General features: G+C 39.0%; 1 protein-coding gene across 1 annotated transcript in view; it reads left to right on the top strand.

Moving 5' to 3' along the window:
- The window catches only part of LOC149305337 (carbamoyl-phosphate synthase [ammonia], mitochondrial-like), a 184732-nt gene extending 170986 nt beyond the window's left edge, over positions 1-13746 (top strand). The window contains exons 35-38 of the mRNA XM_089477636.1: positions 7441-7500; positions 9095-9207; positions 11163-11292; positions 13275-13746. Coding sequence (XP_089333762.1) covers positions 7441-7500; positions 9095-9207; positions 11163-11292; positions 13275-13373 — 402 coding nt within the window. The 3' untranslated portion in view covers positions 13374-13746. The remainder of the gene's footprint in view (positions 1-7440; positions 7501-9094; positions 9208-11162; positions 11293-13274) is intronic.
- Positions 13747-17117: the final 3371 nt, after the last annotated feature.

Consider the following 17117-nt stretch of genomic DNA (forward strand, 5'->3'; position numbering starts at 1 on the left):
GTACTTCAGTCCATCATAAAGAATATCTTGAAGCATTTGTAGTTTTAAGCCATGCCTGACAATGTGCAATTCAGGACAACAAAAGTAGCTGCTTCTCCACTGATGGAAGGAGATCCTCCCTCCCTCTTTCACTGCAATGCTTCTTCCCTGCCTCGGGGTAATTACAAGCTGCAGGAGATACAGAAGTGTGCTATGCTCATAAATCTCCTCAAGGCCTACATGTCTGTTTCCCAAATGATCAGTCACTACATCTGAGATTGGAAAATGCTAGGGGTCTCATAAAAACAATTGATGGCCTTTTGCAATCCCCCTGCTGTGCTTGTAATAAGCTAACGCCTTGCATAAAGTCAATAAGAAAATAATTAAAAACAATACTGACTTCCCAGTTTGTGAATGATTATTATAGACACCAAGACAGGATGTGGGAATTGGGCCCACAAGCATCAGCAACAGGAAACAGACCTTGGCGAAATGCAAACATTAAAAAAAAGCCCTCTCAAGCATGCCCAGAAGCTAATTGATAATACTCAGATTCTACTACTAAATCATGCAAATCAATAAGCCATGCTGCTATCCCTTTGTTTGTCCCTCCTACAACATTTTGTAGTGCATAAAAGGCCAGAGGAGGGGGAGAAATTGAAACTCTAACCCCAGTTCACCCATGATGATTCCACAGATGATCTGTGGCTACTCAATGAGAGGGTTTACATTACAGATTTAAATTGGCTTGAAAGCCATTTTCTCCCCATATGAGGAGAATCATATGAGGAAGAGATTCAATAATTCCTTGTGTCACCGTTTAAAAAAATCACGGATTTGAACCCCGTGGCCTTCTTGATGTTGGAATACAACTCCCATCAGCCCCGATGAGCAGGGCCAATGATCAGTGTTGAAGTGAGTTCTAATCCAAAATATTTCGGGAGGGACTCAAGTTCTCTCCCCCAGCCCATGCCAGTGTTCATGAATTATACTGCAGCCTGTCCTTGATACAGACTGATGTTTCTCACTCTGTAGCAAAGCAGCTTTTCATACTTGTCGCTCTACTTCACAGTGGGGTCACTCAACACTTTACAGGGGGTCAGAAATTCATACAGTAGATGCCTCTTTTGCCCTAACTGTAACCACCGTACCTTACAGTGTGCTCTGTTGAGCAGATGATGCTATTCATACAAGATAGTGGTATACAAATCATTATGAAGGGGCTATGCTTGACCTGCTTCAAGTAGATGCCCAGTCAAATTGCATGCCCTTTTGGATAATCCCTGGCTGATGATTAATGAGCACCGCATCAGCTTTCCATGCTGAAAGAGTAGGTCTTGAAGAGTCAGCAGGTCATGAGAGGTGGAAATAAGTGTCAATATGTGAGGCCAACTGCATTATTAACTCACAGATTCACCCCCCCCCCCAAAAAAAAACCCCCACAAAAATACACTTTGATTCAGCTTTACTTTTTGGTTTCAGAAATTTGGTTGCACAGTCATGTTTATGGTTGGCTGGGGCTGGAGAAGAGTTGGTGGAATCCTACTTTGAGCAAAATGCAGTTTGCTCCTTCTTAAAATAACATAATTTGGGCATGTTTTAAAATGGAAATGAACAGTTCTGTAGCACTTATGGAAAGAAGAGCACCTTGGTCAGCTCCCTTCTTCTGTTTTTGGCCTCCTGTAAGTTAATGAGGCTTCTTTCCTCCTTCTCTTCTCGCGTAATCACACCCCAAAGCACATTATTTAGGATAGCTGGATGTGGCAATGTGGATCCTTCCGTAAGAACATGTGGCATACAAGACCCAATGGAAAGGAAAGACTCCTTTCTTTGCTATGTCAGGCACAGTAATATTGGAGGGAGTGTATATATGGAAATGCTTATTTAGTACAAAATTAAATGACTCGCACCTGCACATTTCCCTATACGCTTGAACATCTAGTTCAATTAAACCTGGATGGCACCTTGCATTTTAGTAGGATGTCTCACTATGTTACTAAGCCGTCTTAATTTACAACAGAAAGTTTCAATGATTCTGTTTCAATGAGGTGGGTGTGGAGGAAAATTTAGGATGCTTAGTTCCAGACTCTGACTGGAACTCTGCATTTTTTTTTATTAAACAATATTAGCTGAATAGCTCTTTTCGTGTGCTTTCCTGATTGGGCTATTCTGTAATGATTGTTGGAAGAAATGCATCTGTCTTACATCTGTGGTGCAGAAATGCTGAGCATCACAAAACTCCAAGAGCATTCAAGGAGTGCTTTATTTTTATAGCCTGGCTAATTGAGACCAGCTTCTTCATAACCTTATGCCCAGAGCTGTGAGATCTGGTCTTAATCTGCACCTTTGGCACATGCTCTTTCCCTCCTGAGTTGTGGGAACTTCATTGTGGCTTTTTTAAACTGTTGTTTTCCTCTGAAGGAAACACCCGTGTAAACATAACAGTTTACATGGCTGTTATGTTTAAATATACTAACCTGAATATAAACCAAGTTCATATTAAATAGTCCTACCTGTAAATTGCTCACTTGCTAGCCTAAACATGGAATCTATCAGAGACTTCCAGATAATATGAAATTACTCCTGCATCTCTCACCAGCAAGACTGCTGCAAACATGTTGTCTGACGGTGCATCTGCACTGTAGAAATAATGCAGATTGACACCAGTTTAAGTGCTATATTCCATCCTATGGTATCTTGGGATTTGTAGTTTTATGTCTTTAGACTTCTCTGCCAAAGAGTGCTGGTGCTTCACAAAATTACCAATCCCAGGATTCAGTAGGATGGAGCCATGGCAGTTAAAGCAGTGTTAAATTTCATTATTTCTACCATGTAGATCCACTCCTGGTATACCCATATACTTTCCTGTATAATACATTGTAGGAACTGTCCTTTCATGTGTTATTTTTTTAAATAAAAGTTTATTCGATTTTTTTTTTTATGTATGTCATATACCAGTTTTTTCTAATATGGGACTCAGGGCAGCTCACAATATAGATTAAAAAACAACTAAAATAATTTTCACATTAAAAACCAATTAAACAGACATCTCTGTATAAAAATGCATAGTTAAATAGTTTAAAATGTATTTAAAACATGTATAAAACAGGATGATAAACGTACAGCACACTACATCTCAACCCCCTTCTGCTTTAAGCACCAATGGCCTATCTAAATAAAAAGGCCTTTGCCTGCTGACAGATAGAGTAAGACAGCAGAGAGGTGGCCAACTGAACTTCTGGTGGATGGGAGTTTTACAGCTTAGAATCGACTACTAAGGTCGAAAACACACTGCAGAAATAATCCAGTTTGAGACCACTTTAACTTTAACAATAAACCAGTTTGAGATTGCCTTAACTGCTTTGGCTCAGTGCTAGGGATTCCTAGGAATTGTAGTTCATTGTGGCCCCAGAATTCTCTGACAGAGAAAGCTAAATGTCTCCCAAAACTACAGCTCCCAGGAATCTCTAGCACTGAGCCAGGGCAGTTAAAGTAGTGACAAACTGGATTATTTCTGCAGTGTGTTTTGGACCTAAGAGTACTCTCTCCCATGCACACATCAATTATGCTTATGATGGTCATGGGACTGAGAAAAAGCCCTACCCTAAAGATCTTAAAATTTGGACTGGTTTGTTTAGGGAGATACTGTCCTAATTAAGTTGCAGAATCAAGGCTGGCTCATCCATATTGGTGAACAAGGCAGCTGCCTAGTGTGGCAAAATTTAGGGTCAGCTTCGTGGCTTTCTTTGTATAATTGTTTGCATAATTAAACAATATTAAAGTGAAAACTCATTACAGCAAGTGATGTAAAAGCAAGTTACCGTATGATGGTTTCTTTGTACAATGGCCAAAACATAAATTTGCACACACCCCTGTGTCCGTGGTAGGCCCACATGGTACATCATCTGCCCTCTGCATGCGCCTTGAATGTAACCTCAAGGTCAATAGTCCCCTCTCCTCTTGTCACCCACCCGCCTTACCCTTGGTGCCACAACACGGAACGCTAGTCGCCAAATGTCACAGCAATAAAAAAGTCTTTAATCTGTAAAAAAAACCTAATTGGCATTTTGACTAATTCTCAATACTATGATGAGAGACTGGAACCTAAGTGTTATGTCATGTTTCGTTTTAACAAATGAAACAGCAGAAATCAAGGGGTAAAAATAATTATGAGGGGTGACAAGGGATGCCAAAATATTTCTCGCCTAGGGTGGCCAAATATCTAGAGCCAGCCCTATGCAGAATTCATTGTTGAGTGCGCATTTGTTTTCCCAATTTTCTATAGGCTGCTAAATAAAAATAAAAATAAAAAATAAACAAACAATGGCTGCTGAAGACTCCATTGTTAGAAATCATTTCTCAGTATAATATTCTTCTAAAAGAAGCTGCCTGTTGGAGTGTTAATTTAGATTAGGTGCCTAAATACCCTAAAGGCACCAGATCCCGTCTGTTCTTGGAAGATAAGCATTTAGGTATAAGATGGGGCCACAGCTACAGCTTTTAGAAGAAGACAATTCTGTCCAGAAACCCATTCATGAATCACTCTTCTAACGCATAGCTAGTTTCTTTGTCTTTGCCAAAACCACTATAAGGGATAAATGAAACTGAGAGAGTTAGAAATTCACACAGGTAGCTTTATTGGTTAATCTGATTTCTGATTTCTTCTATGTGTAGGATAAGAACTGTTTACACTGCTAGTATGCAAAGGCATCTTGTAGAACCTTTGAGACAAACTGAGCAGAAGAGGTCTTTTGCCTCTGAAAGGTGCTACGAGATCGTTTTGCATCCAGACTAAGGCCCTGTCCAGACCGGCCTGAAAGGCTGGCCTGGGGGCAGAGTTGAGGTGTAGCATCCTGACAACACATGCCCGACTCCACCCCCAGGGCACCCTGATGCCACGTGCTGCTCTAGATGGCACGTGGCATCATGGCACACTTCTGGCGCTGCATCCAGATGATGTAATGCCGAAGGAATGCCATATAGCCGTGGCACTGTGGCTATGGTGCCCTCAAAAGGCTGGATTGAGGCTGTGGCATGTGGTTGCCACGGCTGAAGAAGGGGAGGCTGGAGACCGCCCCTTCAATGCTGTTTGTACAGCCAGTGACATAGCTATGTCTGAATTCTGTTTATTTTACTGTTAAAGTTTGCATGAGGATTTATCGCATATTCTACCAGAGGCAAAAATGCCTTCACATCCTGCATTAGGCAATGTTTTGACAAATACAACTGGTTGAAAAAGCCAGTGGAACTTTTAATATTAACTGAATGAATCCCATGAGTTGAAGCTCCTTAAAAATCAAAATAAACAGAAGGACCTGAATCTGTATTCAGAGGTTAATTATACAATACTATGAAAAACATGTTGAAGGAAATGAGAAAATCTTTTTCGAAACTGACTCCTGAAAGTGCACAACAAATAGGCAAGCTTGTATTTTACTTTTCAGTAGCAAGCAATTTCTTGTACAGGTACTTTCAATCAGCTTTTATATCTGGGGCCGTGTAGATGAAGGTTGACAACTGTAATTTCTTTTCGAGGAGAGCCTGTTTTATGTGTCACAAATGTTCAATACATGTTTGATAGAAGTTTATAATACTATTGTGAAAGCCAACACCCCTGACCAGAAGGCAGAGTGATTCCATAGCTAAGAAGCTGCAAGCTCGCTCATGTCATGTTGGATATTTGTATTTTCCACTCAGTATAGAGAACAGAAGTGGCTTTCCATTGAGTTCTTGCCAGTTTCTGCGGACCCTGAAGCTATGGCTTGACTCATTTTTCCATCACTAGTCCTTGCTCTACCCTTTAGGGGTTTTCAATGTGACCTCTATTAGGATCAGAGAATCCACGCCTCGCACTAGGAAAATAAATGGCCTTGTGAAATCCTGACTCCTAACTTGTCAAAAGCCATATAGACTAAAATGTGGAAATTCTTTTCAGTTGAAGGTCAATTGTCGGCTGCTTTCAAATTTAACCATTGCTAAATTTGGTGCAGTATAGCAAAGACAGTTTGCAGAATACAGGATTAATTCACTGGATCAAAACTGGTTTATACAATTACACAGTAGAATTCAAAGACATAGCCATGTTAATCTGGATCAGTGTGCAAAGGGTTCTTGTAGCACCTTTAAGACTAACTAAGATAAATAAATTGGTAGTATAAGCTTTTGTAAACTTAGGTCTATTTCATCAGATGCATGGAGTGAAGTGATTAGGAACAGATCTTTAACAGTTATGAATGAGCTGGTTGTATGTGTGCATATCAATGGAAATCCAGAAACCTCTCATGTTCATAATTTGGACTCATGGAGAGGACCTGCTCAAGACATGCCAATAGGATTTCCATTTTACCATGGAACTATCAACAGAACAAGTTCAATTTCTGGACACCACTGTACAGCTGCACAATAGACATCTAAGCACCACACTATAACACAAACCGACTTACATCTACACATACTTAAACACCTCCAATTTCATATGGAGAGTTACAAATTGGCTTTGGATTTCCACTTCTGACCTCAATCAGACTGCAGCCTTGGAAAGTGCTCCAGGGGAGAGGGCAACCCTCTCTGTTTCCCTCTTACTTTTCTGTCTTTAACTTTGGAACACTGTGAACTTTGCACATTTCCTGAAGGTGAAATCTTTTAGATGATCTTATTATCTATAGATAGTTCTAGGAATCTGCCTATATTGCAACTTTCAGTTCAGAAGTTAGTTCATTTTCCACCCTCCTTGGGTTTTCAATTTTCATTTTTAAAGTAACCTTCTAGTTTCAAATGTGTCAAATGTTTGAGAGCTAAAATGTGGGGTTTAACTTACTACAGTTCAGTTCTTATTATGTCCCTTCCCTTATGGAGAGGTGGATTTGTAGGGAGAAAAGGCTCCATTTTGGAGATTTAAAGATATTAAAATCTTTCTCCCTCTCCCATTATTTCCCCAAGCCCTTGACCATCCCTCTCCACACAAATATATTTAGTGTAAAATTATAAATTCTGCCAAATGCTTGTGAATGTATATTTATGGAAATTTGTCGAAATAACATAATTTACTCTGATCACAAATTTTGGTCTCTAAGTGATGAACTGGACATATCATAGTTCAAGAATCTACTCTCTCAGGTTATATAACTCTGGAAAGCAGTGCACTTTGTTAAAACCCTGGGGAATCCAGCTTATTGGCAAGATATGGACTTTAGTTTCATGGCAAACAATGCCTTTGAAGCTTGTTAATCTACAATACCTTGCCAACTACAATAAAGCTCATGCCCTTTACAGCTTTCTATGGCATTCACTTTTAAGAAGAGTGAGATGTCCAAGACTAACACAGAGATTTACTACATGCCCCACTATAATAGCTGAGATCTTGTGCCTCTCAACTCTGCAAACATTGTCATGTTGGTGGAAAAGGGATATTGCTGTACAGCCCTTGGCTTTCAGACTAATACTTTTCCATTTTTCTTTCAGAATTCCTTCCGTCCCAAATTCCTTGAAGAAGCACAGCAGCTCCATAGTCAAGGTTTTAAGGTTTGTTGCTTTAGGCATGAAAGCTGTTTCATGCTCATTGAAGAGGCCAGCCTCAAAATAAGGAGGGAGACAAGACTATTGAAAGGGAAGATGGATATGTGCTGCTTTGTAATGTATCTTTTACCAGTGAGATGCCGTGCAAAGCCTAATTTACTAACACTGAAATAAGTTACTTGAAAGATCACATCACTAAAAGAAAGAGCCCATATCTCTTTCTGTTTTCAGTAAATCCTGAATAAACATAAGTATATCACTGCATTTTGAATTTTTGGCCCTCAGCCCTAAAAAATCCATTCTTTCTAGTTTAGTATTTGATGTGAATAGAGGAAGTAATAGCGTTCACAGGGTAGAGATACATGCCATTGCAGCATCTACTTTCAGTCTCTCTCTCTCTTTTTTTTTTTTTTTGGGGGGGGGGGAGACAAATTACTTTAGAACATTAGCACCATGAGTATAGACAGTATACTGAAGGCCAAATATAAAGTGTTCCTAAGTTCAGCTATGTGCAGCTCCTACTTGCTGCTGGTATTTAGAGTTTCATACTTTCAAAAGATCAATATACTTAAATGCACACTTGTTCCATTTTTAGAGACACTTTCAGGGAAGTACTCAGTGGTTTCAGAGACTGGAAGGTTAGAGGGCTGTAGTGGTGGTGGTGGGGAAGAAACCTGTTGATGCTGGTGAGGAAGAAGCAAACCTCTTCAAAGAGGGTGACAGAAGGACATCCAAAGACTGGATCCAGGCAGAAGGTGGATTTTTTTTAGGGAGAAAAGGCTCCATTTTGAGGATTTAAAGACGATTTTAAAAAAATATGTGGAAAATGGTTAAAAACTGTTTCTCAATCACCAGGAAACCCTTTGGAGAAGGGTTGATGAAGATCTTCACAGTGGGGAACTTATTCAGAACAAAATTTGCATGTGATATTTTTGCACAGGGAAATATTTCTTATGCAGAAAACTCTCTTTCTTTCACAGAAAATGCTTTTTTCAGCACACACACAAAAAGCCCCATGTGTGAATTTTGTGAAAAATAAGTTCATAACTGCAAATAGGTTTAAAAATGTTTCTCACTAAAATTGTTACTCCCTTCAAGAACAAAATTAGCAAAGAGTTGCACCCCTACTCTGTTAACATTATTTAAAAGTGCCTTGTGTGTAACAGTAATTATTACTTTTCTCCTGGCATCTCAGGTGTCTCAGAAATAGAGGAATAATATTATTGGTTTATGGTTGATTCCTATGGTAAGGAATCGATGAGATTCATTTGCTCTTAATCCTTGCAATACTTTGTGTGGTTACTTGACACAATCTGTTCCAAGTGGGAATAAGGAAATATATGCTGGAGAGCTTGGGCCTGGAACACTGAAGCCACCTGGCAAGACTCTGTATTAAAACCCATGTACAGATGTTTAACAAACAACCTTTGGTTAACATAGTCACAGATTTATCATCCCTGTTCTCTTAGTAAAACACAATAGGAACTGGAACTGGGTTCAGCCTTATAGAAAAAATGTTAAATGCAGAGTATTATTATTATTTGTCAGTTATATAACAAAGTTGTGTTGCTTTTTCTTTTTCTTTTTAACTTTTCCACAGCTTTATGCTACAGAAGGAACTTTTAATTGGCTCAGTGGCAACAACATTCCAGTATCTCCAGTAGCATGGCCATCAGAGCAAAGTGCAGACTCCACACTTCTTCCAATCAGACAGTAAGAGTTTCTACAAATTTAAAGCGAAGGAACCATCTTGGCCATCTGGGAATGTCCAATTTTGGATGCCCTTCTCCTGTTTTTAAGTAGAAAATGGATTTCTGCTTTATGTCTGAAGTGCTTGATCCAGTTTTACTGATAGTCCAGTAATCTCTTGCTTGTATGAGCAGTATACCAATGAAAGATCAAAGTCCAGATCTTGGAAAAAATTCTTTTAAGGTCTATAGTTCCCAGAATCTCCCAGTGACAATGCTAGCTGGAAAATTCTGCAATTGCTAAGCCACGGGACATGGTGATCACAGCTTGTATGTTTCTCTGTAGCTTTGGGTGGGAGAGAACAGTCAACCTTGTATCCCCTTTGACACAGAAACAGTTCTTTCCAAATATGAACAAGTGGGACTGTAATCTGTTCTAGACATGTAAATTTTGTCATCCTCAAAGAGCAAGAGTGACTTGATACATTGCTTAAATGCTGCAAAAGTTTTCACCTTTCAGGGCTCCTGATGAAAAAATTGTTTTCCTACAAATTATCTCTTTAAAAAAAAAATGGTTGTTTTTCTCCCAAATGCAAAACACAAAAAATCTGAAAAGATTTACACCCATTTGGTAAAAAACTTTGGGAATTCTTCATTCTCACATGCAATTGTTCTTTCTCACATTACATCTCTAATGTGATCTGATCCTAATCAAAAGGAAGTGTTCAGAATATCATAAAATTTATCCATTGTTAATTTTTGAAAAATTATCTTAAAAAAATCTTGCATGTAGAAGAGTGGCAGAATGGTTTAATGGTTTGAATGTTGGACTAGGACTCTGGGAAAGCAGACCCTGAATCAGCTCGGCCATGGAATCGTATTGGGTAACATTGGACAAGTCACACTTTAGAGAAAAGCTGTGCCAAATCTCCTCTGGATAATCGTGACTAGATAACCAATGATAGGATTGTCATAAATCAGAGTTCACTTGAAGGCACATAACAACAACAAAATATGTTGTAGTGTTTATAGTGTAGTACTGTGACTCAGGGATGAATGTTCTAGTCTATAGAGCTATGTAACTCACTTGGTGACTTTGGGAAATCACTTTCTCACAGTCTGACATACTTCATAAGTTAATTGTACAGTTGGCCATCTTTATCCTTGGATTCTGCATGCATGAATTCAACCATCCATGTCTTGAAAAAATATATATTTTTAAAATGCCAAAAGCAAACCTTGATTTTTTTAAAAAAATGAGGGACACTATTTTACTATACCATTATATACAATGGGACTTGAACATCCATGGATTTTGGTATCCATGGGGGTCCTGGAACAAAATCCAAGTGGATACCAAAGGTCCACTGTAAGAATAAAGTAGAAAGCGTGAGAGCTTTGAATCCTATGGCCTTATCTTATTGGAGAAAAGCTGTGAAACAAATATAACTAGTAAGTATATGCATTATAATCAAACACTGTATGGGATGCCGTTTGATTAAAATGAAAAATAAAATTGAGAGGGTTAAGATATTCAGAAGCATTGAATTCCTGCAGCTCTTGTTAGCTTTGCAGGAATGTTAACTTCTGTTTCCTCACCTCCACTATTCTGATCAGTATCTGGCAACCTGATCATACGGATTAGTTTGGCATAAGCTGCTTCTGTGCTACTTTTTGTTGCAGCTGAACCACAGTCCTCTGTTGAGCGGAATATGGCCCAATGAATTCATTGTATTTTTCATATATTTTAACCCACTGCTGGGCTTAGGTCTCACACTGTTTTCTTTTAAGTCTGAACATCTTGATCAGGATCTTAAGCAGGTAGCTTCAAGGTGCTTTAATGCCTTTGGACCTAGCTTTAAAGATGTAGTAAATTACCTACTAAGTACAAAGGTATGTGACTGATGGGGTATTGAAGAAAAAAAAGTGATTTACTGTTGCTTTTATTTTTACACAAACATCTTTCCTGTTTTATTTCAGGCTCATACAAGATGGGAGCATAGACTTGGTAATTAACCTCCCCAACAACAACACACAGTTTGTCCATGACAATTACCTGATCCGCAGGACAGCTGTTGACAGTGGAATCTCCCTCCTCACAAATTTGCAGGTATCTCCATAACCTTTTCTCACTGCCCCTATGTGAAGTTATGGCCTATTTTAAAGCCTTAACTAATGTTTAACAGTCAATTATTGTAAATTACACCAAGCTCACTTATAAAGGATGTTTTCTGTCAACTATATCACACTTCTCAGTCATTTCCCCTCTCTTATGTCACTATTACAGACCTAAGATAGACTTTTTCTTAGAAGCATTCACTCACTTTGAGCAGATTCATATACATAAGGTCTGGTGCAGGAATAAAGAGAATTAGCTGTGACCTCTAGGTTACTGGTTCAAATCTCATCTGTGCCGTGAAATCACTCCTCTCTTGCCTGACCTTCTGCTTCTGAAAGTCAGGTCTCTCCCACTATGGAGATAATAATGCTTGCTTGTTTCACAAAATGATAAGAATTACCAGAGATAAGGTACAGTCTGCCCTCCATATCCATGGATATATATAATCCTCAAAAGTAAACCTTGATTTTACCATTTTATATAAGGTGTACCATTTTACTATGCCACTGTATTTAATGGGACTTGAACATCCATGGATTTTGGAATCTATTTGGGGGGGGGGGTTCCTGGAACCCAGCCATAGCAGATACTAAAGGCCCACTGTATGTAAAAATACAGCAAGAACAGCAACAGTGGCAGGAGTAGAAGGTTTTCCTACTTAATCTCTTTCTACATTGCCTGTAACTCATGGGTTCCTTGGGAGAACTGCATCCCCCATGGGGCCCTAGCCTTTGTGTTCCAGCTAATCATCACTTAAGGCTGCATCTGTATTGCAGAAGTAATTCAGTTTAACTGCCATGGCTCCATGCTGTGGAATTCTGGGCACTGCAGTTTTGTGAGACATTTAGCCTTCTCTGTCAGTGAGCTCTAGTGCCAAAATAAACTACAATTCCCAGGATTCCATAGCACTGAGCCATGGCAGTTAAAGTATCAAACTAGAATTATTTCTGAAGTATAGATGCAACTGAATTGAGATTGGAAAAACTGAAAACATCCTTCCTGTCTTCTCCCCACACACTACCCAATTTACCCCTCTCAACACTGCTTGCAAGGCAAAGGGAATACAGGGGGATCTGAAAGCAATGGGCAGATGGTATGGGAATTCTTTTCTCGCTCAGATTTTAATCCAAGCTGGAGAAGAATTTCATAGTTTATAAAGCCCTCCTTGGAGACAAGCTTTTACATGCCCCTGAAAGTTAATTCCTGAAACTGAACTCAGAAAACATGTCCAATATGCACCAATGCAATCCCTCCTGCATTTTATGTTATTTTCTTGAGGTCTTTCCTAGCACTCTTCCTGCCTTCAATTTATCCTAGGTTCACCATTGATTTTACTTGTGTTCTTCCTTAAATGTAATAATAATAATAAAATAATGACATTTATTTATACCCTCCCTCTCCATTAAGATCGAGGCAGCTAACAACATTAAAACATTAAAATACAATAAAATATATTGTTCCAGAAACCAGCCCACCCACAATAACCAATAAATCATAATTGTAAACAATAACAATAAAACAATACCGTTAAATAGTTTTTTGTGGGTTTTTCGGGCTATGTGGCCATGTTCTGGATTCCCTCGTCTACCTCCAGTTGAACCTATTGGGAGGCATGAATTTCATGAGGATATTGTTATTCTGTGTGTGTTATCAGCTTACTTTGACCCAGCTGAATGCTTTAAATGGTTCTTTACATTCGTACAGCAAATGCATTCACCAGCCTCACTCACATCCCCTTAGTTAATCTTCCTGACTGGGTCATAAATCTAAATAAGGAAGGAGTATGTTTTTGCAATCAACAGTGAACTGTTTTTGAAATGTAGTGTTTTTTCCCCAAAAGGAAAATCTGCATAAAATAGTCAACAAATAATTTTGGATGAAGTGTTTTTAGTACTTTGGAGACTGTTTTGTTAAATTAATCCTTTTGAAATAGTTTAGGAAAGAGATTGAGCTCTTGTCTCTTCTGATTTCAGGTAGCAAAGCTCTTCACTGAAGCTATCAAATATTCTGGAAAACTGGACTGTAGAAGTCTCTTCCACTATCGACGGTTCAATGGCAACACAGGAGCATAGAAGAATATCTCACTACCATGTTTTCCTGACAATGAATTGGGATTTCTGTTCATGACTGACACATTTTCCCAGTTCAATAGACTGCACCCTTAATGAATTTTTTTTTTTGGGGGGGGGGGGGTTGCATCAAATTTTTCATCTCTGTGTTGGCAGATTCTAAATATTGAATAACATTTTACCCTTGAACTTTATTCCTTGCCATTTTGCCAGTGAATTCACAGGGATCTGCTTCCAAATACATGCACATAGAATTTGGATGGTAAAATGAATTCCAAAGAATTCTCAAATTCGCTTGAAATGTGAAAGAATAAAATCAGTATCTAAAAATCTTTGGTATACTTTTTGAGCATTTAAATGATAGATAGATAGATAGATAGATAGATAGATAGATAGATAGGAGTGATAACTTTATTGTTAAGAAAAAGGAAAGAGGAGTATTGATATGATCAAACGATTCCCATACCGATGCTTAAAGATATAAAGTATCATGAGATGCAGGGGGATCACACTGTGTTTTAACAAACAACTTATTTTCTGTCCTGACTCCCAGAATTGATGAGACCGACAGGCTTTTTTAAGGCAGGAGAAAAAGCAGGTGATTCATATGTTCCCTGCTGTTCCTTTGAGAACTGTTCCTGTGTATTTCCGTACCTTCCTTCAGAAGCCAGGGATACATTCAGAAAATTTGCTAAGTCTAGTTCAAAACCGCCATTTAACTGTCATGCACCCTTAATCTATTTCCTTCCCACCACAGCTCATTCTGAGGAATTTCCAGCCCTCTCCTTTACAGCCAGTAATCAGCTTTCTCCTGCTTGATTTACTTCAGCGATACTGCAATCACTTGCTACTGAATATGATGAATGTGACAGGGACTGTTTCAAGTAAGGGGAACAGCAATTCACTGCCTTTTGGTGACAGCTGATGACAGTAACAACGCAGCTTCTTTTTGTTTGTTCTTCATCCTGAATTGGCCTGTTGTCTTCTTTTACCCATTGGGGGCCACTTTCTATTTTGCCTTGTCATATGATACAGGCATGCCTCCACAAGGCACTCTGGCGATTAAAGGTGATTCATGCGGGAAGATGTAATTCTGTGACAGCCCTCACAAAAATCCTTTGTTACTTAAAAGAAAAGTATCCTCTGAATCTTGCAAAGATCGGCTATGTTTTAATGTGCCGAAGGTGCCAGTTTCAGTTTCCACCTGGTAGGAGTGGTAGGGAGTTATGTCTGCGATCCCAGAGAGCCATGATAGTTTGCAGAGACAAAACCGAACCACATGGACAGGAACACAGTTGCTATAAACAGTATGACTCAGTGAATAGCAAATGTATGTTCCCATGCATTTAACTTGTGTGATTTACTGAAAAACATGTGATAAATGGTGCATGTCATTCCATGTTTGAATACTTAGGGTTTAATTTCTGCAGGTTTTGCCACTATTTTCCATGTTACTACTAGGCCCTGGGATATGGGAATTAGAGTGTCTTTTTATTTGGGCATACCAAGTGCCTTTCTATTATTACTGTCTAGCTGAAATCATTCCCAATGGGCATGAGATTAGAATTAAGGAACAAATTGCTTCTTATGGATTTCCTAATCAAGGAGGAAAGGAGGCATGATCCTTTCCTTTTTCTCTTGTGAAGAAAGAGGTAGGACAGTCTTGACTGGCGCCAAAGAAGAAAGAGTTAATAACCCATTTCCCCCACATGTCAGCCATTCTGTGTGCACAGTGGTTAGAGTGATTGACTGGGATTTGGAAGATTTAGGTCCTAGTATTCAAAGAGCCAGGATGTTCACTGGATTCCAGTGACATGCTTTCACCTTTGCTGAACTCACACATTGGGACAAGGTGGGCAGGAAGAGAGCCATGTACAATGTGACCTTTATCTCAAATGAAAGGAAAGGTGAAATATAAATGTTAACCACTGTACTCCCACACCACCACCACCAATAAAAAAGCCTGATCAAATATGCAATCTCCTGCCTGGACTTATTTAATTTTACTTTTTTAAAAACCAAGAAACTCCCATGTTTTGTTTTGCCCTAGATACTCTAAAGACATTAGAGGTCCTGTTTGGTCTTGGAAGCTAAGCAGGTTCAGCCTCGGTTAGGAGACTACCAATGCATTTCTGTTGTTGTTAACTGCCCTCAAGTCAATCTCAACATGGCAGGTGCTGTAGGCTGTATTTCAGTCGAAGGAACTGGCAAAACCACCTCTGAGTATCCCTTACCTAAGAAAATCCTTTGAAATGCATGGGGGTGAGAGGTAAATTGAAGGCATGTGTGCACACAGACACTCACCATCACAGCATGTCCCCATTCACCCAGGAGCAAAAATATGTATGATTCTAAAGCTAGAGTGGTATATGAAGTAGGAGAATGGAAGCCCTTTAGCTTTTTGATTTTTCAAATTAAAACTGCAAACTTTGTAGGGAAAATCACTAGTTGGATGATATAAAAGTGCTGCTGTTATGAACAGTGCTGATTAATCTTAGGCCTGTTACAGACTGCCAAAATAAAGCTGCTTCGGGTCTCTTTGGAGGTATGCTATTTAAATGATGCATGGGTCCTAAGAGTCCGGAGGTCGCGCCAAAGCCACACTCCATTCCTAAGCACCAGAGTGCAGCTTTTGGTGCAGCTTCCGGATTCTTAAGATGCATGCATCATTTAAATAGCATACCTCCAAAGAGACCCGAAGCAGCTTTATTTTGGCAGTCTGTAACAGGCCTTAGTTTGCTTTTCATTTTAAATGAAAGCAACACAAGCAACACCTTAATTATTTATTTATGGCACATTGAAAATGACTGCTTTATTATTGTTGTTATATGTCCTCAAGTCAACTCCACCTTATGGCCACTAAGGTTTCTTGGCAGCACTTACTCAGCTTGCCATTGCCTTCATCTAAGCCTGATAGAGTGTGACTTGCCCAAGGTCACCAGTGGGTTTCAATGGCTGAGCAGGATTTGAACTATCATCTCCCAGAGTCCTAGTACAATACTCAAACCATTACACCTCAACATCTCAGTTTGCTTCATTGCCACTTGTGCTGTAAATGTATAACACCCACAATCCAGCTACAGGACAAAGAAGGTCAGCCTAAGCCTAAATCGGCTGGCAGAGATTTTACTTAGGCAAGTTGTTTTGGTGTAAAAGGGATAATTATACATTATGGCTTTATTATGGTTCAGATGCGGGGCACACATGAATGAATCCTCTCTGCACAAAAATGAATACAACTTACAAACCTTATTTCTAATTAACCCACAGGTGTTAAATTAATCCATTGATGCTAAACCACTAAGAACAATTCCAAAAATTGTTAACTAATTGGTTAAATTGGTCAATTGAAAAGAAAACCATGTAAAATTACCAAAACTATTCAGCTCCCTAAATTTGTTAACTAAAACAGCCGAAGGCATTAGTTCTAGAAATACTAATTATTTGTCAAAAATTAATGTTGATGCTATTTAATAATTTTTAAATCACTGCTGAAAATGTGTTATTTTAATGAGTCATTTTAAAGCTCTTCAGAAAATATACTTGTACAGAAAACAAGTAAGTATAGACTGGGCTTGAACCCCCTGACATGTTAGTTTTCTGTGTGGAGGGGTTGTGTGTAATGAGGACCATTACAAACACTTGACTCCCTGTTTGCAGGGTACAGCCCAGACTCAGGTATACCAACTGGGCACCAGTGATTTCTGAGTAAAGAAATGAACTGGCCTGTATTTGTATGTTACTGAT

This window comes from Sceloporus occidentalis, unplaced genomic scaffold (genome assembly GCF_023333645.1).
Source record: "Sceloporus occidentalis isolate IW3139 unplaced genomic scaffold, rSceOcc1.0.p SCAF_12, whole genome shotgun sequence".
Taxonomy (NCBI): domain Eukaryota; kingdom Metazoa; phylum Chordata; class Lepidosauria; order Squamata; family Phrynosomatidae; genus Sceloporus; species Sceloporus occidentalis.